The 25,150-nt window shown below is 38.2% G+C and overlaps 1 protein-coding gene across 4 annotated transcripts in view; it reads right to left on the reverse strand.

Moving 5' to 3' along the window:
- Positions 1 to 2,872: 2,872 nt before the first annotated feature.
- LOC138182023 (1-phosphatidylinositol 4,5-bisphosphate phosphodiesterase epsilon-1) overlaps positions 2,873 to 25,150 on the reverse strand; it is a 125,155-nt gene continuing 102,877 nt past the window's right edge. For 3 of the 4 annotated variants that reach the window (XM_069117489.1, XM_069117488.1, XM_069117490.1), the window contains exons 8-20: positions 21,080 to 21,304; positions 18,862 to 19,089; positions 14,672 to 15,129; positions 13,294 to 13,579; positions 12,687 to 12,895; positions 11,443 to 11,738; positions 9,670 to 9,896; positions 9,184 to 9,411; positions 8,593 to 8,817; positions 7,833 to 8,136; positions 7,085 to 7,439; positions 6,520 to 6,843; positions 2,873 to 6,096 (exon numbers count right to left, since the gene is read on the reverse strand). In XM_069117489.1, the coding sequence (XP_068973590.1) occupies positions 4,593 to 6,096; positions 6,520 to 6,843; positions 7,085 to 7,439; positions 7,833 to 8,136; positions 8,593 to 8,817; positions 9,184 to 9,411; positions 9,670 to 9,896; positions 11,443 to 11,738; positions 12,687 to 12,895; positions 13,294 to 13,579; positions 14,672 to 15,129; positions 18,862 to 19,089; positions 21,080 to 21,304 (4,869 nt within the window). In that variant the 3' untranslated portion in view covers positions 2,873 to 4,592. The remainder of the gene's footprint in view (positions 6,097 to 6,519; positions 6,844 to 7,084; positions 7,440 to 7,832; positions 8,137 to 8,592; positions 8,818 to 9,183; positions 9,412 to 9,669; positions 9,897 to 11,442; positions 11,739 to 12,686; positions 12,896 to 13,293; positions 13,580 to 14,671; positions 15,130 to 18,861; positions 19,090 to 21,079; positions 21,305 to 25,150) is intronic. The other variant, XM_069117491.1, reaches the window with a different exon arrangement.

A 25,150-nucleotide genomic window follows, 5' to 3' on the forward strand; every position in this document is an offset into this window, starting at 1 on the left:
ATATTCTCAACGGATATTTCGGAATCAGCCGTAAAGAAGGGACTTCCAAGCATAAGCGCCGTTACGATCGACGAATCGACGGAACCACGAGAAAACGATTTCAAAGAATCTTGCCGTTCCATAGCAAAGAGGCTGATCACGCGATACGTGTTATTACCGTAATTCGATCTTCGTAAATCGACGTTAACGACGTACAACGTGGAAGCTGATACATTCGCCAAGATCAACGATTCTAATATTATCTAATATAGATATTTCGTGTAAGTCCGTAGCGACGCGAATGCTTCTGAAACGTTCAACGACAAATAATAACTTGATTCAAGAACTATCGCTGTAGCATTCCTGTTCTACCGTTCGAAAGACGTCCGTTGTAATCGATGATATTCTCGATGCGGGGGTTTTATCCGAGACTCAAGGAGCATCGAATTCAACTACAACGTTTAATTACCGTTATTAGTAGCCCTTGTATGCCTCTATGTATATACAGAATGTTGCACGATAGAGTTGCTTTACGCTACGTAAATACTGTTTCGCTGTGTAAATGTGCTCTCTCTCTCTCTCTCTCTCTCTCTCTCTCTCTCTCTCTCCCGTGTATTTTGTTCGTAAAAAACCTTGCGTTACCACGAAACGTTATCAACGTGGCGTACGTTACCTTTGAACAAAGGTTACACGTTAAAATGAATGAAATTAATGCTTAACAACACGTTGAATCGACAGATGCATAGATATCATATAAATACTTATCCAAGTATTTATACCATATATTTATACAATATACATACATACATATACATATTGCACTTGCAGTTTTGTCCTGCATTTCGATCACATCGAATCGATATAATATTTAGCCGAGATTTTTTACAAAATTTCCTACCATTTTTGTAAATTTTTCAAGAACAACGCAACCTCAAGGTAGTTTTTTTTTCCATACAGAGTCATACAGAGTTGAATTTTGGTCATCGCGAATCTAACGATGCTTCGACAAAATGAAATTTGTATCGGTTTCTAACGTAATTCGAAGTCGTTTGGAATATCGGTTTTCACGACCATGTTACAAGATATTACACGCGTATATTACAGTGTTACAATACGCTACGAATGTAGATAACGCAATAAAATAACGTGTTAGCTATCTCTAAAGTAACGCAACAATTTGATACAGCGTAAAAATTGATTTTAACAAAGCTATTAATAGCATTCATTTTAATCGTCAGAAGCGTACACAGTGTTTTATATTTAAATTTAAGGTAGCTTCTTGTCAGGCGTGAACATTTTACTAACTGTATATACAATTCGTTTACCTCGTAATTACAACAAATACACATGTATTTTTCTTGTTTCCTCTTTTATAAGTTGCACCTAAAATCGATCAATGACTTTACTATTGTTAAATGTTAGCAAATTTTGGAATAAAACGCGCGTATTAAAAATGAGTTTTACTTTCGAGTAAGTCTTGTTGCAAACGCGTATATAATTAGCGAACCACGATATCTATTCTCGTTCGCGATCTAACCATCGAATTTTGCCTCGTCTCGTGATACACGATCGTTAGATAGACTCGAAAAAACGGGTAAAAGATGGATGAATGAAGTGGTGTCGAAAAATATATCAAGGAGCGCAGTAACGTCACGAAGTTATTAACGTCAGAAACATTATCTTTGTATAATTCTGGAAACGGCATCCTACAAGACAAAATATCGTAAGTATTTAGCAATTTTTTGAAAGCGCTCTTTTCAAAAAGCGGTTCGCTCGGTCAAACGAAAACGGCCGACAAAATTTTCTCACAGAACGACGTTTGCCGCTTCTAGAATCGAAGGTCGAGAGGGGAAGATCGTGCGTATTCCGAAATTGTTTGTCACGATTCGTTGAAACTACCGTAAGCTTCGTTAGGATAAATACATGGAAGACAAAGGATAATCTTTAATCGTGACGTTGCTGGTCCACGGTAGATAGATTTTATAATATTATCTTTTTCGCTAATTATTTCCACCTATTTATAGAGAATTATACCATGAAAATTAGGCAAAAGGTTCCGACGAAAGACTCGAAACCGAGCGGAGCGTAACGATCCTTCGAGCGATCGGAACGACGTTTAAGAGTGAAAACGAATCGATACTCCTTGGTCTCATATTTATAATCTATAATTATGTTCGCTTAACGCTCCAGGAGTAGGGAGGCAATGATTGTAAAAGTAACACCGACGACTCTACTTTCTCGCTTTTTTTTTTCTTCAGTATCAACAACGTTATAATAAATATGACTTCTGAGTAGCAACTTCACGCGGGTTAATGTTTCTCGTTTAAGAGTTTTCGTTACGGAAAATCCGATCGTACCGCTTGATTGGATACAATAACCGAGAAGATAATGTAATTATGTACATACATATATTGCCAGCACTGCGTCCTCGTAACAAACGAATAATTAAAACAAATCGCCACAAGTACGTGTTAGACTAGAACGATTCTTGCGCTGAATATGATTCACGCAGTCAATGGGAATATGGAAATAATACTGCTGTTTCATAGATTTTTTTTTCTATTTAAATACTAACTGTAACAGGTAATTTACTTTATAACTTTAACTTACTTCATTGCGATTTCGAGAACTTTGTCTTACGATGAATCTTTCTGCTAGAATGCTGCTTGCTTAATCGTGGACGAGCTTAGCGTCGTATTCGTAAAATAATTTAGTTACGTTTTACTTGAAGCGCACCTTTAAAACATCGATGATAGAGCTTGACTAGACGTCTCATTTCTCATTCCTAGATGCAGATTCTTACTTCGTGTGACTTTACTCTGCTACTTTCTTTTCTACGTATAAGATGGGACAGGCTGATGTAGAAATAAAATATCAATCGAATATCGATCAAAGTACCAATAGACGCTAATACGACGAATCTTATCGATCATCGATAGAAGAAATAGGACGTTACGTACTATACAAATTTTATGCATAGATGAAAGAAATAAATTTCGTATTCCATTCGTACGGTACTCGTTCGGTATGTGTTTCGTATATACTTTTTATTTCCTTCGATAAAACGCCCGAGTAAAAAAAAAGTCACACTGCCTGGCTCTGTATCGTAGAAAATTTCGCGTTACAAAGTATATACAAAGAACGAAACAAAGAAAAGAGAAGTAATCTGTTATTGTCGTCGAGTAGAGTCTTCTTTCGTATACAAATTTGACGTACAAATAGCAATAGCGACTATTTCAGGAAATAAAGCGACGTTGCTTCGAAAGAAGCGGAGGATAGGTTTTTACACTTTTTCGGACGAATAATTTTTCACGAAAGAATTCCATAAAAAGTTGTGTAGAATGTGCGGTAGGTCGGATAACGTTGCTCGATCGTTAAAGCGCAGCGTAGGAACGTATCCTGATAAGATAAAAACGAATACTTGTGACTGCATGATCGACATTCACACATATATTGATCGTGATATTCATAATAATTAAAGATTATTATGAATAAAATAACTTCTAAAAACGAGTCAGGTACTTAAAGTGCAAGCGTTAATTGTTATATTCGAAGGACAAGTTAATATGTACTTATAAAAATGAATCAGGTCCCGTTGTAAGTTACGTTCATTTAGAAATTGTCGGTTGGCTTCATTCTCGAAATAAAATTAACCGGTTAGGAAATATTTTTCGCCGTAAAAATTCTCTAGATTCCCGATAAAATTGACGAAGCCCTTTTATCATACTATACACAAACGTTTCTCGTAAGTACAGGTATATACGTGTATTAAAATATATTATATAGATTAGAAAATATATACATGTATGTAAAAAAATATGGAAAAGAGATTTACATTAATTTACAATCAAAAAAAAATCAATCTAATCGAACTAAACTTTGCGATTAAAAATATTCCTTCTTTGCCATTCTTTGGAAATTATTTGGAAATTCACCGGAATCCGTTGAATTTCATAATTCTAATTTTTCTTCGAGGAACTGACGTTTTGGAGATTATGCGAGATTACGCTTTTGTACATTTACGCGATAATACTAGTATGACTAGAGAAGTGCGATCGTAAAATTAAAATCGATTAAGCATACGATAAAATTAATTTTTAGAATTTAAACGAAGATGAGATAAACATGCTGTTATGTAAAAGTTTTGGGCAGCGCGTAAACGTGTTAACAGGATTGTTTGAACGTATCGGTAGCTTGGCTTTCTTTTTTAAAGCTATTCGACTGTAGATGCGCGTGGTTTCCAATTTCACGTCCAATCAAACTCTGTCTGTACCGATGATACCGTTTGTCATCAAGTAACGGTTTAAAGACTCAGATTATGCAGAATCAAGAAGCAGTGTCGAGTATAATTAGGCATCTTTTCGCTTATTTATCATTTATATCGTAACGTTTGAATGCTGATTACTGGTGGAGTTTTTTTTTTTTTTTTTTTCGAAACGATACGAACGATATTCGAGGTTTCTTTCGTCAAACATCGCCTCAAAAGCGTCGGATAATTTCGCATTTGCCTTCCGAAGATTCGATTTACCTCGAATGCAATGATTTATCGTAACTTACGGTTGGTTTTTCCGAGTGGCGAAGATCGATGAAATCGATGTCGCCCTTGACTGCCACTATGACTTCCAAACCCTTAATTTTCTTAAGGATACCTTCTTCAAGTGAAGGGCCGCGTTTAAAATATCAGACTCGCGAATATCTTCGCCATCGGAGTGAACTTCCCTCCTACGACCGTGCATCAGTAGACGATGTCTCAGCCCTCTGGAAGTTGGATCGGAAAGCGCTTCCGAGACAGGCATCTTCTCCTTGCTGGAACCTGGCAAGGAGACCGATCTTCCTACGGAAAAACCTTTGCTGAGCCTATCCAAGGTGGCTGGCAACAGATGCCGCCTCGGTATTGCTTGTTCTCTTTCTCTCAGAATGAATCTACCGAGCGTCTTCCAAAAGGCTTGAGTACTGTACACGTTCTCGTCATCGCGTAAAACTCTCAATTGTCGACTGCCGCTGCCAACGGCTCCAGCTCCTCCCCATTCGAGTTCTTCCACCAAAGCAAACTTCATCGGATCCTCCATTCTTCTGGCCTTCACTAAAGCCTGAGCCAGAACATCTTGAGCAGAACTGCTTACAGGAACACGAAGTATCGCGTACGGTATATCCGGCGAAACGTTATAAATGCAAACTAAAAAGGTGTCAGCTTCGTCCCAGATATGCGTGGATGTGTCTCTTTCGGAGTCGAGCTTCGAGTGTCCAGCTGTACTCCTTATAGAAGCCAGCCAGGCTCTGCTGCTAGGATCGTCGCCTACCCTCTTCAAGAGGAAACGCCCCTGCCCCTTCCATAAAGCCTGCGCTTGCAACGGGTGCTCCGTTGGATCTAATACACGTTGAGTTGGAAGTTCCTCCCTGTCTCTCTTCTCCCAACCACGAGAGACCTCTTCCACCAAAATATATTCGTCGACTCGATCCGCGGATATTCCAGCTTTCTGAAGAGCTTGTAACATTACCTCTTGCGTCGTACTGTCCTGCGTGACTTTTAATATAGTGTACGGTTCGTCCGGTATCACGTGATAAACCATTAGGAAGAACATTCTTCTCTTCAGCGTCACTCCACCTAATCCAGGATCCACCGTAGTCAATTTTTCCGGTTCCTTACCCGACGACGGCCGCTTCGACGACTCTTTGTGATCACGGCAACACGTGTTGTAATCGAGACTCTCCTCTTCCAAACGGGAATAAATGAACAGCGTGGACAGAGCCAAAGGTTTGTTTTTACAGGAACGCAAACGTACGTGTCTGTAGCCGGGCTTCAAGCATTTCAGCGGAATGACCCTTTGGGCGATCAAATGATGGGAACTTGCTTCGACGATGCCGAAACGCAGAAAGGCAAGGTCTTTGAACATTACTTGAAAGCAAAATTTCTCGTTCCAAATAGGATTCAGCGCGTTATTTTGTATTATTTTCGTTTTATGCTTGGCACAGTCGATCGGAATGCCGACTAGTTCGATTTCGACGTACGTGCTGGCGACGAAATTTGTTGGGGAAACATACTGGCCAGAGACTATTGAAAGCGTCAGGTGTGCCGAATGTAGCCCGTCGAATTCTTTATCCCAAGGATTGAAGCGTCTAGAAACGAGTTTCGTATTTTAGGCAAGCGTACGTTAAAAGTCGAACAGATATATCTATATTTCAATATACTTCGATGTATTTCAATTTTTCATATTTGTACCAGAGTTTGTTATTACTAAAATTCCAAACTTAAAGATTCGAAAATCCTAACAAGAAGTCGAACGCGATTCTCGATAATAACAAAATATCCAAATTAAATCAAAATCGTTCATAAACTCAATAAATTCGACAAATTGAATAAAACTTACGGAGATATTTTAACTATTCTTCATACGGAAGCAATTTATCGTTAATAATAGAAAATTATCGAATTGTAGGACAATTTTCTCGTATTGAGATAGTTACGAATATATCCATTTCGTAATAATTCGAACGAATGGAAGACTTTACAGAAAGGGGGATACATATTTCCGTGCATACCTATACATCATATGGCCTTTGTCCCACATAACCGAAGGTTTCCTAACGTATCCACATTGCCCATTTTGCTCGAACATAGCGGCGTTTAAATTTAATCCGGCGTCGTCGGTTTGGTAATTTAGTGCTACCATTTGAATACCGAAGGCCCAGAAGATTACGGGATTGAAATTTGTCGAATCAATACGCATTCCAGCCGGATACGTTCGAATTAACTGAGTTTCTGCATGGGCGACAACCCCTAAAGGTTGTTTTCTGCAAATCTTCTTCGCTGTGCTTTCATTCAACGAGGAACATTGAAAACAGGCTGGAACTCCGCGCGTGAATCTGAAATATTTGACGACATTGTCAAACATCTATAGATAAAAATTCCGAATCTTCGTACTACGTAAATAACGACGGCACTAGTAGTAGTCGTATCACGCGTATCGATTGAATTGCAAAATCATTCGAATAACGTACACACACGATTCAAATACCATTAGGAGTTCGCTAGAAATGATCTATTAAGGGTAGACCGATTCGTTTCAACGATCAACGTTACGTCGAATTACGACAGAAAACCAACCTAAACAGATTTTCGATATTGCTGCCGCCGCTTGCGAGCGAAGCCGATGTCGACAAAGATTGTGGCGATCCGGAAGAGGCACCGATGCTGGTAGCTCCTATTCCAGCGATGCTGTGTCTTTGAACCGGTCCAGTGTGCGGTTGATGTCGCACCTTCCCAGTGGCCGTTGTTCCTGCTGTAGTGTTCAGCCCACGAAATTTAATAGCTTGTAAGTAAATCACCAAATCCGAAAGTTCTTTGGCAATTTGGCTACTTTGTTTTTGCGATTTATCGTCGACCGCGGAATCTGACTTTAATCGACCATGAGGCACCTGCATCCCACCCAAATACCTTTCGTAGCTGGAAATGGAGTTATCTGGAAGGTAAAACTTTCGCGTTAGGTCGCTCGTTAATTAAGTAATTAGTTAAGTTCTTGTGCTCGATAGTTTCGGATTAGTTTGTACGATGGTTTTGACGTAACTAAGTTACTGCCAGGTGAACGGAAAAATGACTGCAGTTGCTTTGCCGCTCCCTTTAAATTACCCGCGCTGTAGCAATATCGTTGTATGTCGTTCGCGTAACTTCGTAAAATATCACTCAACGAGAATTTCTCTTTACAAGAAAGAGATATTTCTAATTTTCAAGCGTGTAATAAATCGCGATTTACGAAATACGTAGGATATCCGCTCGAACGAAACACGGATCAGCTATGTTTTAAGATAAATATCGCCGTAGTTGATCAAGAGAACTAGGAGTAGAGAACATTTACCATCGATATTGTCATCTTCGTCGTCATCTTCCTCATCGTCGTCGTCTTCGCTAAAATATTCGACGACGGAAGCGCTGCTTACGTCGGTACGCATTTGTTTCATAGACGAAGCTCGATCGGACATGAGCATTTTTCCACGATGACTCAAGGGAGCGTGCGTCAAAGGACCAGCGGGTTCTACCACCATCTTCTTGTTTTTGATTAATATTCGGTAGCGCAATTGCGATGGCGATGGCAGTTGAGGGTCGTCGCTAAAGTCCGTCTCAAACAGGAACTTTGTCACCAGTTTTTCTCCAAATACCGACTGAAACAGAGTTCGCGTAACTTTGCTTCTCAAAGTTCCTTTCGTTTTTCCACAAAAATATCCCTGCTACATAAGACGTCACGCGAAGGTAAAAGAGGTACGAATCGCGAAACTTTAACGAAAGAAAATCGACGACGGAAAATTTGCTCGGCGATCGATATCGTTAGACTAAAATCGACAGAATAATATCATTTTTACATTAAATTGTATAGACGTTGACGCGAAAGTGATTTATAAAGCGAACGTTCGGTGTTTTCGAGCAGAGTTCATTTCGTCGACAATTTCAAAATATTTGCCTCGCGATTTATAAACGACGACAGAAACGGAAAGTAGATAAGAAATTAATTAACGGACGTATCATTGTTGTAACGACGCTCGCTTCGTTTCGCTCGGTATCGCTCGTTGTCCGAGTACATGCGATTAATCGAATGTTTGAAATAATAAAAGATAACGTACTTGAAATATTTGGGCCATTCGAGCTTGTTGACTCTGCGAACAATGATTCTCGATGGAGAGAATCACGGGATATGGAGAACTGACGAAAGCACTTCTATCAATCGCCTCTACGACCAAGCGAAATGGTATCTTGGTAGTGAAGGTGTGACCATGGTAAATAACGGGAGAGCCATCATCGCCATCCCAGCAATCCAGCTCTACACACCTACATCCTGTTAGTAGTACCTGCAAAACCAACTTACCGTCACATCGAGTATTTTACCTCGTAGATTTCACCTACTGCAAATACTTCGAAATCCCTTCGACGTTTCGCAAACGAAAACCGGATTACTCGTTTTTTTTATACGAATAACCAATTGAGAGAAATAATACGAATACGTTTTAATTATCGAAATATGGCAACTAATATCTCGCGATATCGTACGAATCGGGGACACAATTTTAGAATGAAAAAAAGTAACAAGTAGGTTTTGTATCTTAAAAAATGTCTTTTTCTCAACTGCACGACCGTTTCTCCGAGATTGTATCGCGTATTTCACATTTGTACGATAAAGATGACCGTTGAAAAGGCGAGACCAAGCTTTCGTTTACCTGAGAGTAAAGCTGCACCGAAGATTCTCCCTTGAGTTGATGGCCAGTTAAATAAGTATTATGCGAGCTAGCGATGTAATACTGGGACAATGGCTGCTGCATTTCAGTCTCGAACGGCGTCGCATACTCGTTTGGGAAGGCATAATTGTCCTTGTCCATCATGTACCGTGCAAAGCCCTCGAAAGACAAACACCATTGTGTACGTAGTCCTGGGTCCGGTTCGTGTCGCTGGAATCAGAGCAAATCGTCTCGGTTGATCGTGCTACTTGCTATATCTTTCTACGCCATTGTATCGCACGGCACGACCTCAGGATAACAGCAGTTTGTCATAACTGTTACGCATCCTAGTTTCAAGTAATCGAGTACCGCGCTATGCCGCTTGCCGATTTAGGCGAATATCGCGGCTTATAATTCGGTAATCGACACGATCGAACTTGAGACGAACTATGAGAAAGCAGCGATAGCTTGTTTTAAATCTTCCTGTACCTTAACCAGCGCCTTGATCTCGTCGTCGGTTAGCTTTTCTTGCTGCCGAGATTCCAAAAACTTGGTGAACGTCGCCAGGGTGATAACTTGCGATTTCGAAGTGTCAACGCCAGAACAATTATTAACGATGCTAGCTGCAGCCACCGCGTCGAAAACCTGTTTCTTTTGAAGATTGCTGCTGGTTTTGTACTCGTGACAGTCTATGGAGTTATTTCTCGTCAAGAGACCTGTTTAAAAAATATTTGCATATTTATAATGCCGTCGACGTGCAAACAGATAGAAACGATACGACGTTGTTTTTATTAAAACTTAACTTTCTAAACACCTTAAGTCTTAAATGATTATTTCTATATATCTTTGTCGAAAACAAATACGCGTACACTAACATTTTCTTCCGCCAATGAGACGATTACGATCATCTTTCAGCTAAGTTAATCGATTTATTAAACAATTCATCGTTACACGTACAGAATGGACTGATGGTTTTTGGTCGTTTCAAGTATCTCGTTTATATTTAGAGATACGATAAAACTTTATTTACGAAAATTGTGCCATGTTACGTAATACGTCAGCAATAATTTCTTTCTCTTATACTCCTTTTTACTTCCAGCAGAGCATCGAACGATCGAACGATCTCAACGAACGATACGAGATAGTTCGATATTAAACGAAGCGTTTAAAGTTGCGCGTATTTGCGTCGACGTTAACGTCGCGACTTAAGAATCGATCATTTTCGATTTGGGCATATGCCACACGAGAAAGTATAACTCGTAGTTTCAGATCTTGGAAAAATCTTTCACGAAAGAATTATTACCGAGATATTATGATATCGTACAACCGTGGTAAATAAAATTTTTCACGTAGAAACATAACGAAGTAAATTAAGGTGACTAAAATTATCAGTCTGTTTTGCATATTTGTCTATACGTAAGAAAAATGAGGTATTAAACAGAATTCAAATAAAATATGCTAAAATACTTTAGACAATGTATTTATGTAACTCGTTTATAAAGTCTTTATAATACACGATAAACTGCTTTATTCGATTGACTTTATGCTAGAGCGTGATAGAAAAATATTTGTAGCACAAATTATATAGTCTACGTTTATCCTCTAGACTTTCATATAGTATAATTTCATTATTTCATATTAAATACTAATCTATTCTATTCGTTACATACAAATTCATACTCTATTATTTAATATATTTTTATAGGTCCATTTTCTTCTAACAGTTACAGCAGGTATATCAGATCAGTCCATACAAGGTGGGTATAAGAAAACAACGAGAAAGACACAAAGTTAAATCCACTGGAATGTACGATGTACCTATTTGGTGTTTGTTTGTACGATCTCTCGCCAGTTCGATGATATAGCTTTTCGATCGCGATGATTTCGACGATTCGTAAGATCGCTTTTACGAATCACGTGTCTTTAACGAGCGAATAAAGCTTTTCGCTAATCTGATATACGTATGCGTGACGTGTGTGACGTGTATGTATGTACAAATTAACAGTAATCATTCTCGTTACAATATAAGTTTGAAAATAATGAAATACAATTTAAAAAGTGAAACAAAAGTATATTTTACCCAATACAGATTTTCATTATACGTAAATACATTTAAAAGCAACGGTTTACTTTTCAAACGAAACGTTAAATCATAGACAGAAAGAAAATTAAAATAAAATTACACGTATAGATTAGGTTCGTAAGTGGAGATTTAAATGAAATTAGGTTTAGAATCGAAAATATTCAGTGGTGGAAACTGACCGATTCGTTGAGGGGTTGCGTCACTGGTTTGCCTCAACACAGGCGGCCGTACGTTAAAGTCTCTCAAAGAACCGTCGCTTTGACTACGACAAGTGATCGCCAGTTGGCCGAATAGGTCGCGTAAATCCTTTCTTGCTCTCAGGCTGAACGAACGGAACAACGCGACAAACTCGACGAAGTTCAACTGAGTTTCATACATTATGGAAGTGGCACGTGCCTTCACTTGCCAAGGTGCTTCCACTCCACCTGACATTCCAGATCCGTTTTTATCCTTGTCCCTGGCGACGCATAATAGGCTGTGTAAATATCGTTTGAAAGGAAACATGTTATTTCGGTAGACTTTATAGAAAGTACGTTTTAAGAATAAGCTGCAAATTATGGACGATACTCGTTTTTGTTAATGTCAACATTTTTGTACCATGCTAACTCTTCTCGCCATATACGTACGTACGTTTAATAATTTATAGTACAGCGAGTTTATAGTTCGCGCGTTGTCAAAATTACGAAATATCTCGTGTAAGAGTTTTAGTTCAGTTTAGTTTAGCTTTGGGTTACGTTAAGTCTCATCTTTTCCCACATATTACAAATTTCTTCGTACTCGATACACGCGTTCTTAGTTGATCGTTGAATTAATTATAAATTAATATGATTTTGATTGCAATATTTGTACATGGTAAAGGGTCGGACGAGAAGAGACAAAGAGACGATTTTTACATTTTAGTAATGTTTTTCGTAGATAGGTTTGGTCACCTTGTTGAAAAATAAATAACGAATTATGATTTTATTCCATGCTACGATTTGATACTCGATCGAATTTCTCATAAACGCGTAAAGATCCGCAGTTTGGCTGTTACGGATGAATACACGTTTTGAAAATCGAATACCAATATTGATAATCTTTTGTCAAAAATTGTATGAAAAAATACGAGTTTAAATTAAATACAAATAAACGGAACGAACTTTTCATTCGGTTCGTTGAAAGAAAAATTGATTTCCATTGATTACTTTGCAGAAGGTACGTATGTATAATATAATTCTGCGATTTAATTAGCTCGCAACGCAAAGAACCCGCTAGAGATACACAAGCGGAAGGCATTTCTCGGTTCTCTATCTCTTGACATTGCAGCTCCAATGAATAATAGTAATCGACATCTACGAAGAATTTTAGAGACGAAGTCTAGTTGTTCTACTTTGCTTGCTTCTGTCGAATTCCTTATGAGAGTGAAAATTATCGGAATCCTTACCTTTGAAAGCTGGAGTAAGGCAAGTTGGAACTAATAATTCGTTCGGCGGATCCTGGAGGACTACGTGGGGGAACTCGATCTCTGCTAGACCGTGGAGATGCTGGTATGATTCTCGTCAAGGATTCTCTACTACCCGTAATATGCCGAGAAGGGACCACTGTTAAGCCTCCATCCGGAGACGAAGTGTCATATTGTTTTAGGCTTAGATCCTGTTTTAAATAATCACGTGCAATTCTTTAGTTTAGTTCTGGCCTTAATCTAACACAGGGACTTGTTCTTTTTATAAAGATTACTCGATCGACTTTGAATCGAACTGGCCACTTCGTCGCAGTTATCAATGACTTTACAGCGTATGTTAATTTATGAAATTATATCACGATGTACCGTGACTTTGCTACTCGTACGTGTTAAATATTTATTCTTGGAAAGACGTACGCGATATTCGTACTCTTCACATGCACACGCATGCGAAAAGCTTTCGCGTCGATCGATCGATCGACCGGCAATCTTGGTATACTTTTGCAAGGAAACTTTATCAAACGACAAGTTCCCTTGTCTTCTTCGTTTTTTGTCTTCCGTTACCGTATAAATCTTTGATCGAACAAACCTTTGTTAACGCATGAATATTGCCGATAGATTTCGTTTTTTTCCCTTTAACGTTTCGTTTGCGGAGAGCGCTGCTGCTCGTCGGCGAAAGCGTGCCGATACTTTCAGTCGTGGACCAGTCGCGACCGCCAAAAGCTCTAATGGCATCAGCTGTCATTGGCTCGATGCATCCATCTTCGAAATAAAGCTGAAGGTATTTTTCTTTTAACCATCGCGATCTACGATCTGTTAGTTGTTGTTGCCGTTTCAGGCCTCGTAGTATCCAACAAAGACCCATGTACCAAATTCTGAAAAAGAAAACACAGTACCTTCCATCAAATTTATTTATATTACATTCCATGACGTTACCAGCGCAACTATACCTCTTTGTTTAATACCGTTAAAAAAGATATACAATCGTTCGTATGTAATGCCGCTCGCTATAGAGTCTTTATTCGATATTATCGAATCGTAGATACGAACCATGTCAAGAGGGAAAGAGAAACAACAACGACGCGGTAATAACTCTTTCGATAGTAGTTCCCTTTTTTAGCAGTACTATATTTGTCAATTTAGGTAAACTCGAGAAAATGGCTATTCCGTGCACGATTCGCAAGCTACAGTAGTAGCGTTGGATAAAGGTTTGTCGTAACGGTATATTCCCTGGAAAAAACGAGCGGAACGTTTCGCTGATCTAGAGCTAATGCATCTTTTCCTCTAACGTGATCCAATGGTAACTTTTCGCGAGGTCTATTGTTATAAATTTAGCTGGTATCCGCATTGGAAATTTACCGTCAAGTGTAACTTCGCTGAAACAGCTTCAAGCTATGCTTTTGAATATGCAAAACTCGAAATTTGCAACATTTAAATTACAAACAATTTCCCCCATAAAATTAAATAGTTAATCTCCGTAATCATGATTTAATTAACAGTCGTTCGTATTATTACGCTTTGTTATTTTAGGTTTCTTCGTTATTCAATTATTCATGAAAATCAAACGTATCAGAACAGACCAAGTATGTTTACCGAATTATACCATCGAAATACAGTTTCATTTGTTCGACTCTTTTTACCAAAATATCGTTCACGAAGTTTAAAAATATGTTACGGTTTCAGAACGGTTGCTTGAAATTGCCAAATATTATAAAAAATAAATAATTAACTTGTACCGTATAATTTAAAGTTATTTCGTCGACCACGTATCTCGGTTGATGTTCGATCACCTAATACTTTTGCAATTTTCTTCCGTTCTCTCACGATATCTTCTTTTATCTATTTTCGAACGTGTCGAATAAATTTCGTCTAAACTGGTTTCCTACGTTCTACTATTCTGTTCGATATCGCTTTATATCACATACATATATACGATACCGTGGAAATCACAGAGCCACGCTACTTACTTGCTAAGCGCAGGAGGGCAAAGGAGAAAGATCAGTCGATTGTCCGGCAGACTGGAGCCGTACATAAGGCCGATACATGAATCGGATCCAGATAGACCGTATCTCTTGTAAATGCTTCTGAGGTCGGTCTCTCTGTCCCGATCGCAACAGCCGATCATGACTTCCTTGACGGAGCTCAGGTCCAAAAATCCCTCTTCCAGCGTCACGGAAGCGCAGTCCGTCTGTTGCATGGTATATCTCCCTACTAAACCGGCCGATACCACGTCTTCTGGATTGGCAGTTAGCGAAAAATCTGCAGAAGCTGTACCTCCCAGCTGGGCAGTTTTCAATGGACTCCAGGGTGGCTTTTCCCACACGAAGGTACCGCAAGCGCGATCCACTCGCGCGAATACCAAGGCCGTCCTCGTCGTACCGCCTTCGCAGTCCCAATGCACCAACGTTGTCCCGTGATGCAATACCTGGTGGTATCGAATTTTCGTATTATTCCTTCTTCTTCGAATACCATCTAAATATCGTATCGTCCGATTAAAAGAAACACGGGAGGAACATGGTAAGAACTTCTTCGTTTATTTTTCCATTTAAATGTCACCCGATGGTTAAGATAGTTGGAAAAACAAGAAATTGTTGCTTGGTCCAAGATACAAGCCTGCCAAAAATAGACGACAGATCTATGAAATTTTATAACTAAGCGTTGAAACGTTCGTTCGATACGGTGCAAAGATACATAATACGATACGCAACATATTTAGTCTCGCGATAGATACAAAAGTAACTTTGATACGGACGATGAAAGCACATACATACATAGATACATAAATGCATATACGTATGTACAGTCAATTTCGAAAACATAGTTTCAAGGAAAATGCATTTACGCGATCTATCTCGGATCTTCGCAGTATCGTTAATGTTACAAATTTTCCTGTTTTTTTTTATTACCCAAGTTGTAGAAATATTCTTTTTGTCGCGTACGAAACAAAATGCTGTAATGGGATTGCATAGTTTTTCCAGAAGAACATTCGGTAAATTGTCGTAGCATTTTGAAATGAAATAACACGCGAACGAATATTCGTACCCGGAAATCGTTTAAGCCACGAGGCAACTATCGTTTAACAAACGTTTCCTTGCTAATCTTCTTACGGTGGAAATTTTACAAACTTCTGCCAGTCGATCGTCCAGACGTTCGACGATAAATCCTTCGGTTTCTCTTGCTTTATCGTCTCAGGCGATACTTTCTCGGATCACTTAATTCGAGAGACGATCGTATTTAAATTATTCGTTGAAAATTCATCAGGGTCGGTATCTCGGCGAAGGAAATGTAACGAAAGCCCGAGGAATCGCCACGAAAATCTCTTCGCGCAATTCCACCGATTATAATCTCTGGCTATTAAATCGTTTTAGCGGTATCTGTGCAGTTGTGGTGCGCCGAGTCGTACTGCGGCGCAACGCGCGGCAAAACCAGCATACATCGTGCCTGTGTTTATAACGCTGATGGAACTTCTAATGCACTTGGAACACCGTTTATGCGGTCGGCCATAAGTGCAGTCTACGCGGACATTTATAAAAGCGTGTGCGGCATGTGAAATTATTTATCTTCGTCGAAGCACGGATAGATTAATCGACGATGCGTTAACACACCACGAGTCAACGACGAATATTCACGACGCATAAACAACGATGTAGAGCCCGGCGTTACGCTCTTCGAATTTAAGTCTCTCGTCCGCTATATTTTTCGTCGCCGTGCCGCGCCGTACCAACGATACGTTTTCACGGATTCGTTGATTTCAAACAAGTAACACGTCGACGACGTCTATAAAACAAGCGAACACGAGCGTAAAATTCGAGCGTAAAATTCGGAAATCCCGCTAATCATAGAAACGGGTGATAATTTCTATTAAAATGTACAATTTTGTAGAAAAATGTACAACGAACGTGAAAAGTAGATGATCTTTAATCGCTAATAAATGTCGTTCGTGAGATGATATTCGAATTGTTAAGTATAGTACGTCCGATTTCTTAATACGTTGATATACGCTACTAATATCTTTGATCGTTAAATATACACACGTGTGTAACTTTTGCAATATTATTACGACGTATGCAAGTATTTATCGGAATCGACGGTTTAGATACGAGAGGAAAGATAATCGATTAGATAGGAAGGAAAATTAGGAAAATTAGGAAAATCAGGAACATTAGAGTTGCGATTAGAAGCACGAATAATCGAAGGTGCTTAAAATACGAGATGATCGAAATATGAGATTTTCAACTATTTATAACGTTCAGATTTACAAAGTGAATGTTAATGAAGATGAATTCCGAAGATGTAAATTTAGGAATGTGACCGACAAAGTGGATTCAGGACACTCGAGCTTGTTATAGAAAATTGATTTACGTAATTCTGGAATAGACGAAACGTTCACGTTTTCAAACAACTCGTACAGGTACTTTACGGAGATGGTATAAGTGGAGATAAAAGAGTTATTGTCTGAAAGAGACGCGAGATAGTTGTGTATACGTATGTATAAGTAAATGATTTTGTTAACGTACTAGAATCGAATCGTTAAATATATTCGAGTAAATTCCGCGCAATAATGATATGCGACGTAAAAATTTTGTATTAATGTTTTATCTTTATCTCTTATCTTTTCTAATTTGATCAATACTTGGATCGATAAAACTTTTTATTAGTTTTTTCTTCTATATTTATGTAATACAATTTTTTCTGCTTAATAAACGTTCTATCGTAATTCATAAAAGTTCTATCGCAGCAAATGTTAGTAACGAATTTGTTAAAATTAATTACACGACATAGAATCAACGAGTATATCTTCGTACCGTAGTGATCATTTCGAGATGTGTTTTCGTCACTTTTGTTTCTTTTTATAGTAATAAAATATTAATAAAATTTGAAGTAACCATTAATAGTTTTTCGTAGATATTACAAGTTACGAACATATAAAAAGCAGATTTCTATAAGCAACTAATTGATGCGAAGACGTTTCGTACGAACAAGTGACCTGGTTTCGCCCCTCTAACCTCTTCTTTCGACGTCTTCCAACTTTAATCCTTTCCATTTCTAGCTGCTTTCCTCGCTCGCTTCCCGATCTTTGACTCCTTTCGCTCTTTTTCTTTCCTCTCTCCCTCTCTTTCTCTTCCTCACGAAATATACCTGAGGTAGCACGGTAAAGTTAGTCCCTTTGAAATCCTTTTGAAGTGCGGGAAAACTACGCTGACGACGTCTTTTATCTTAAGCCTGCACCATGTCCAGCAACTACAAAAGTAGCTGGACGTTGAAATATTAATATTTGGAAATCGTCCGAGGATAAGGTCGCATCTCGGCTATGTGCGCTTCTTTTCAAGGTTCCTACTGTAGTTTCATCCGTATGCATATGACGCGATGTGACGCGCGCAAGTAGCTGGAATTTAGAATACGCGATCGTTTTTATTTTAACGAATCGCGTGTTAACGCGTGATCCAAGTAGACGTTTTCTATTCTCTTTGAACAAATAAGCGCTTAATACCGTCAATTAAACACATTTTCATTCGAAAAGTACGTGTTCAAGTTGTGACATCTTTTTGTTAACAGCGATTCCCGTTTCGTTAAATACTATATCATAGTACTCGCGGATCTTCTTTATTCACGCAATACTTTATACGGAGATGTTTCAATTTCACCTTACGCTGTGTGATAAATAACATTTTGTTTTCATTTGTAAAATATAAGGTTATATTTTATTTTATATGTACCATATGTACTAGCGATAGTTCGTACAGCGTATGGGTCGCTAAATCGATAAAATAGAGAGACACGATCAATAAACCTTTTTATAATATAATAACAATAAAATTCACTGTCGTTGCTTGTTCTGTTATTACTGTTTCTATCTTTAGCTAATTTTAGCAAACGATTTTCCAACTATCGATGATTAAATTATACGATGCAGAGATAAGTGTGCACCGCGTTTCTCAAATAAAATAGATCGACAACAAATATTTGCATTCTCAAACAACGCGCAAACGTTTCGAGCAATTAAAACGCATTGCGACGTTGATCGAGGATCAAGACGGTCGAGTAACAAAATTAGGGACGTAATACGGTGAAAAGGGAAAAGAAACGGAAACGAACGTCATACGGAACGCGTTACGTACTGTCGTAACGTTCGTTACGACGCAAATCGCAAGTTTACCTGCAAAAGATGCAGATCCATTCCGGAGTGCGGTGCAGCGACAGGAAATAACGCAATCCCATGGTCGAATGTGATCGGTTGTACCGGCTTGTAGGAATCGAGATCGAAATGATAGTCGTTCTCGTCACATTCTTCGGCCATGTAGGTTTGCTCGATCGCGGTCGTATGAATGCTGAGCGTGCGATGAAGCGAGCCAGTCGTCGCGTCTCTGCCTCGAGCATGTTGGTGCTACACGAAAATACGATAACTTCGTGAACATTTGCGAATATTTTGATATGATCGAGCGTGAACTTTATGGCGTTTCGTAATCGTACGTGAAACGGAAGGTGTATAATTTTTTAAGCGAAAACATTTGTTCCTTTTCTTCGGTTGAAACGCAACCAAAATTTGGTTCCTCGATTTAATTCTTTCCTAGAGTAACAAAATAATTCTAAATTCTAAATTTAATTAAATAAAAATTCTAAATTTAAAAAATATAACTATTTCCTTATCGTCGAGATTTCTCGCGTCCCTGGAATCGGATACAAGAGATACGCATTTTCGACTTTTTATAGGGCATCGATAACAGCGTTACGTATAATGGCGTTCGAAGCGTGAAATTTATAGCACTAAAAATGCTATGAAATATTTTTCCACGTAAGATTTTATTTTACGATAGTCGTAGACTTTTCCTTTCAGAGACCTGCTTAAGCTTTCTCGATCATTTATAACCACCGAAGAACAGCTTCGAATATATTATTCGCGCGTTTATGTCTAGTAAAGCTATATAAAGATATATTAATATCGATACTGCCTTGATTAATTTGAAATTTATTTCACGGAATCGTGTTCCCACAAAAGGTAGAAGGATGAGACGGCGTACCGAGTTCGCCGCAATTATCAACCCGTATGTCACGCCACGTGATGTCAAGGTGTCGCGTCAGATCAATGGAGAGAAAAAGACGAGCGATCGACGACTTCCGACAGACCCTCCTTTTCGATTTCAACGACAACGTGCCTAATTAAACGTTCGCGTTGTGCGCCTGAATATAATTACATATTGATTTTCACGTATAAATTGCTCCGTACAATTAGAATGTACGTATTATATCGACGATTTACCGGGAGAGTGACACACCTAAAAAATTATGACATCAACGTAACAAGTTGTTTTCATCGAAACCGTTACAGATACAGATATCGATTAGCTGTTTTCTGTCGATTAAATGGAACGGAAGACGGCATAATTTCGATCGTAACAAATTTTATAAGTACGATAGCGATATGCACGATGCCGATACGAGCGAAACGAATATTTGTGAAAGTTTTTTGACGAATGTTTTTAATAAAAGTTTGCAAGTACAATCGAATATTTAATGAAACGATTCTTAATCTGGGATACGTTTATTTTTCAATATCTCGTGAGAAAATTATTCGTTGTTTGATTATAGAAGATAACCGTACAAGCGTTTAGCGTTCAGTGTTCATTCGTACGAACATCGAAGTAGCTACCGCAACTTTTATATGGACAGCGGATAATACACGAGGAAATAATGGAATCGTAATCCGCCTGCGTTCTATATCTATATATTATAATGCCTTATGAAAGATACATTTAACATTCTCTTATTTCGTACGAGTATTACGCTCCACGATCGACTGGATATCGTTATAGGAAGATTCGATTCTCCTTTTTTATTATACCCCATAATAAAGCAAAAGTAAAAAATTATACGTCCGAACATTTATTTTATGAACAACGCAACGCTTGTAATAAAAAGAGATCTTAAAAAGAGACGTAACAGTACTTTAACTATAAACGTTATGTTCGAGCGAACGCTTACAATGAACTTTTACTAAAGTTTTATAGAACGAAAAAGTATTTTCACGCAGGTTACATTTACATTTAGCGCGTTTTATTTTGTATTTTATCTAAAATTTTACTTTTATGCGATGTATATTAATGATAGCCAGTAAACTATTATTAATCAATTTTAACCATATCCATATAATGTTTTCAACAACGTAATATCTTTTTTAAACACGCGAATATATTTATGCTGTGCGATACGAAGCTGAAAGTAAATGATCGAGAGGAGAAGATTCGTTCATTACCGATCGTTCGAAAAGAATGCTTTAGGAGATTAAAACGCCTTTGAGGTACTTGCGATCGGACATTTTTAGAAGACGATAGAATTTCATAGAAGTCCTAGAAGGACTGTCGCGAAACGAATTTTACCTTATGAAATTCGGCAATTTTCTCGAGAACAGAGCTCGTATCACGGACTGGAGCGTTCTCTTGCTTTTTCAAGGAACTATTCTTCGGATTCCATTCCGTGGGTGATTCGGTGCTGGTATCAATGGCAATTTTTGCCGTTTGCCCCGAAGATGACACGTTTTCGGGCTCGGCAACCTTGCTGCTGCTACGCGGCGACTCGTCGTGGTCCTTGCATTCGTGCTGAGACTAAAACGAAAATCAATTCTTTACTTATACGGTTCCTTGTTACGATACTTTTTGTCAATACGATCGTGACAAAACTATAGCTATTAATGTACTAAGAAATTTAACATTCGGACATTTGTATGAAATTTTATAGCGTTAAGCAAAGTGTAATTTCTGACTCGTGGCCCGATTTTGTCAAAATTCAAGGCTGCTTGTATATTTTTGAAAAATGAAATACGTAGCTTTCCTATCTAAAAACCGATGTACTCGGTGTTTAGATGATTTCAAAGGTCACTCGAGCTATAAATCTTTCGCTACGAAAGCGATTCTGCACATTCTTCGTTGTTATCATGCATACAGAAAAAATGGCCTGAAATTATGGCGAAAAAAACGGATCATTTCTTTTTACGTATATCGTGAAGGGTACGTTTCCAAGTTACAAGGGGTTCTGAATTTTGCAGCGGTTTCTTTTGCCTCTTAACATCTGCGATCTTGTAAACCGTACTTATTTCGAAATTTCTAGCCAAACTAAACGGCAATCTGTAATTTGTAAGGACAGAAATTCGCGAGAAATACCCTCGGGTATAAAGCAGCTCGCGATGGCTTCACTCTCAAGCGGACAAGTACCATCGGAACACTGTTCGATCTAATTCTGATTTTAAGTGGAAATTGGGTTTCGGATAGATTGGATCGGATTAGAATTTCTTCGAGGGTTTACTTTGTAGCAAAAACCTTGGAAGTATATCTCAAGATTAAGGTCACTGAGATGAAAATTTCTTTTTCTCGGCATATTATTTTTAGAATATTTCAAAATTCAAAGCGCGCGTTACGTCGAAATATATCCTCTACGATATATGCGAAAAGAAAAACGATCCATGCTGCGTAAGCGTTTATCAACTTTGACCGAAATTAATTCCATTCTTGTCTTCGATTATTTCTACGTTATTTGTACGCTACTATTTATAATATTTTTTATCCTATACTATACTACGCTATACATGTATATATACATATTTGCTAATAAATCGTACGAACGTCAGTCGTTGTAATAAAAATAAATAAATGTAAAAAGAATGTAAAGGTACGTACATAATTTGTTATGAACCTTTATGAATCTATGTTATGAATCTTTGTGGATATACTTTTCCTGTTTGCCTGCCACATTCTATATATTACATTTTTATCGAATAAAGACATTTTAGAAAAAACGATTATAAAATTTGGATTTTTAAGTTCAGCCAAACAATGCAAATGGTTGGTCCGAGTAATAAGTAATAGAAAGTAGTAGAAAAAAAGGTAATCTTCAAATTATAAACACGAATATATTCACACGAGTTTTATCAATTTTAGTAATTACGTAATATTCGTTTCAATTTACTTCTACATGATATCAAGTATCGTTTGAGCGTGCTTCTTTTATCTCTAAATATTAGAGGATAACGAATCAATTAATAAAAGTTTTTTTTAAATCGACGTCCATCTATTCTTTAGATCAAAAATCTTATTTTATATATATCAACGTTAATCCGTTGCGTACTATGATATTTTATACATATGTGTATGATATCTAAAATTTATATTTCCTTATATTTAAATTTATAATTTATATTTACACGTCGTTGCTAAAATGAAAATTTGCAGCTACTCGAAATTGTACAAGGTATCGTTAAATTGAAAAATCTTGCGTGGAATAACAGACACGCTAATCGATATGAAGCAGGAATTTATTATGTATGTTAGTTATTTTTAATTCGATGTGCAACTGTTTGAAGCTGTAAATCTCTGCTGTAAATCTATATAGCTGTAAATCTATATAGAGCGTTATTTTTGCATAGTTACACCTGTAGATATCGCGTGCCAAATGTCGATCAAAATTTCATCAATTTGACCCATTAAAGTCCGCTGTTCTATTAGTAGGAGACAGCGCCTTCCTATGGCCATTTGCACTTTGAATATCGGCAAAGGTATTTGTTCAACGAATAGCGTAGTGAATTCTCTTCGGGAGCAATTTTAACAGAATTTCAACGAACCGTCGTGCAAGCGCTATCGTTGTTTTTCTTAATGTATGGATTTGGGTAACGTAATCGGAGGATTGACATCTTTTTATGTAAAAACGATACAACGGTCTAAAACACGTACGATTTGCGTTCTAGCTAGAAACCGATAAAATACATATTCAGTGCCTGTTCTATTTTGAATTTGTGGCGGCACTCGACAGCACGAATACCATCCACCACTCGACGCTAACTAGCGTCGACCGACGGCAGCGCAGTGGTTAGCGCGCGCCTTAGGTTACGAACGTTCGGGACCCGGGTTCAAAATCTCAAAGCTATGTCCTCGATTCGCTGCAAGTACCGAGGCTCGAGACATCATCCTAGGAGGGTGGTGGTGGGGATTTTTCTCCATCGTCCGTGAGGCCCGCCGCGGCCGCGAACTGCCTTTCCAGTAAGGAGAACCACAGCACAGCATTGTATCTTCTGGGACGGGCAGCATTATTGGGGGCACGCGGACTACTTGACTGGTTGGAAATGTTTTGCTATTGTTCGCCATTTCGACCGTGCGCTTGGAATCGCGATAATTGAAGTTTCACTATAACTTAGCACTATCGCGGTCACCTCTTTTCACCGAAGATCACATCGGGGTCACCAATTTGAGGTGGAGAATATCGTCGTGATAATTGTAGTTGCTGGCTGTAGTGCTCCGCTGGCTGTAGAGGGGCCTGAATAGGTTCTGCTGCGGGGGTACTGCCGTATTTTCTTCTTATTTGAGAATGGTGGAAGAAAAATCGGACCACGGGTGCCGAGATTTGAACCCGTGATCCCGAACGTTCGTAACCTAAGGCGCTAACCACTGCGCTGCCGTCGTCCGACGCTAGTTAACGTCGAGCGGTGGTATTTGCGCTGTCGAGTGTCGCCACAAATTAAAAGCTCCCTGAATTTTATTTCAACGTAACGTGTCTTCGTCTCGTCCATTGCAAAATCGATGAACCGTAGATACAGTTTTCATACAAATTCTTTGATATTAAACGTTTTGTTGTTATTTTACTTCATGAATATTTATTTGCACTAAACGACGAACATTGCCAAACTTTGCGCAACTACAGCGTTCCAAATATACACAAGTAGAGTTAAAAAAGCTTATTGCAAAAAAGATTCTTTCGACAAGATTTTATTACTAATTTCAATAAATATCGCGACTATTTCTGACCCTTTTGCGCAATAATTTATTAATCAATAATACGAGTAAATTGATAATTTAATAATCGTAGGTTAAAGATATCTCTTTTCCAATTTTACAATTTTTACATTGGACGGAATAGTCAAATTTTTCTTTAACATACGGAATCTCGTACGACGATTGATTCAGCTGTACAAGAAGCCGTTGATCATATTTTAATCGTTAACACGTTAAGGGCCTGTCATAAACTATCACCCTCAACAGTGACAAGGTGATTACGATAATTCACTAGAATAATGTCAACTCGATCGAGCGTTAGACAAACTGTTGACAATGATCGAAGAGAAACATCGGGTTTTGACCAATCGCAGAAAGGTCGTCCTGACAATCACGACAATACCAGATGGCACATCTCTATGCAAACACAAAAAGATATCTACGAACTGAATTGTATTGTTTTGAAGCGTTCTCCATGTTCGCCACACACATATACGTAGTACGTAGATGCATCAGATATTTATTTATTTTACGCATTGTAAAGCAGTTTAAATGGAAAGAAATTCTAAACTATCGAGAGTTTGAAAAATCAACGCGCGTTCATTTTTTTGAACGGAAATCAAATGCTTTTTCAATCGCTGACAAAATGATCGATGACGGTTATTGGAAATAACGGAAAATCATATCGATAAC

This window comes from Bombus flavifrons, chromosome 7 (genome assembly GCF_040668555.2).
Source record: "Bombus flavifrons isolate JBK064 chromosome 7, iyBomFlav1_principal, whole genome shotgun sequence".
Taxonomy (NCBI): Eukaryota; Metazoa; Arthropoda; class Insecta; order Hymenoptera; family Apidae; genus Bombus; species Bombus flavifrons.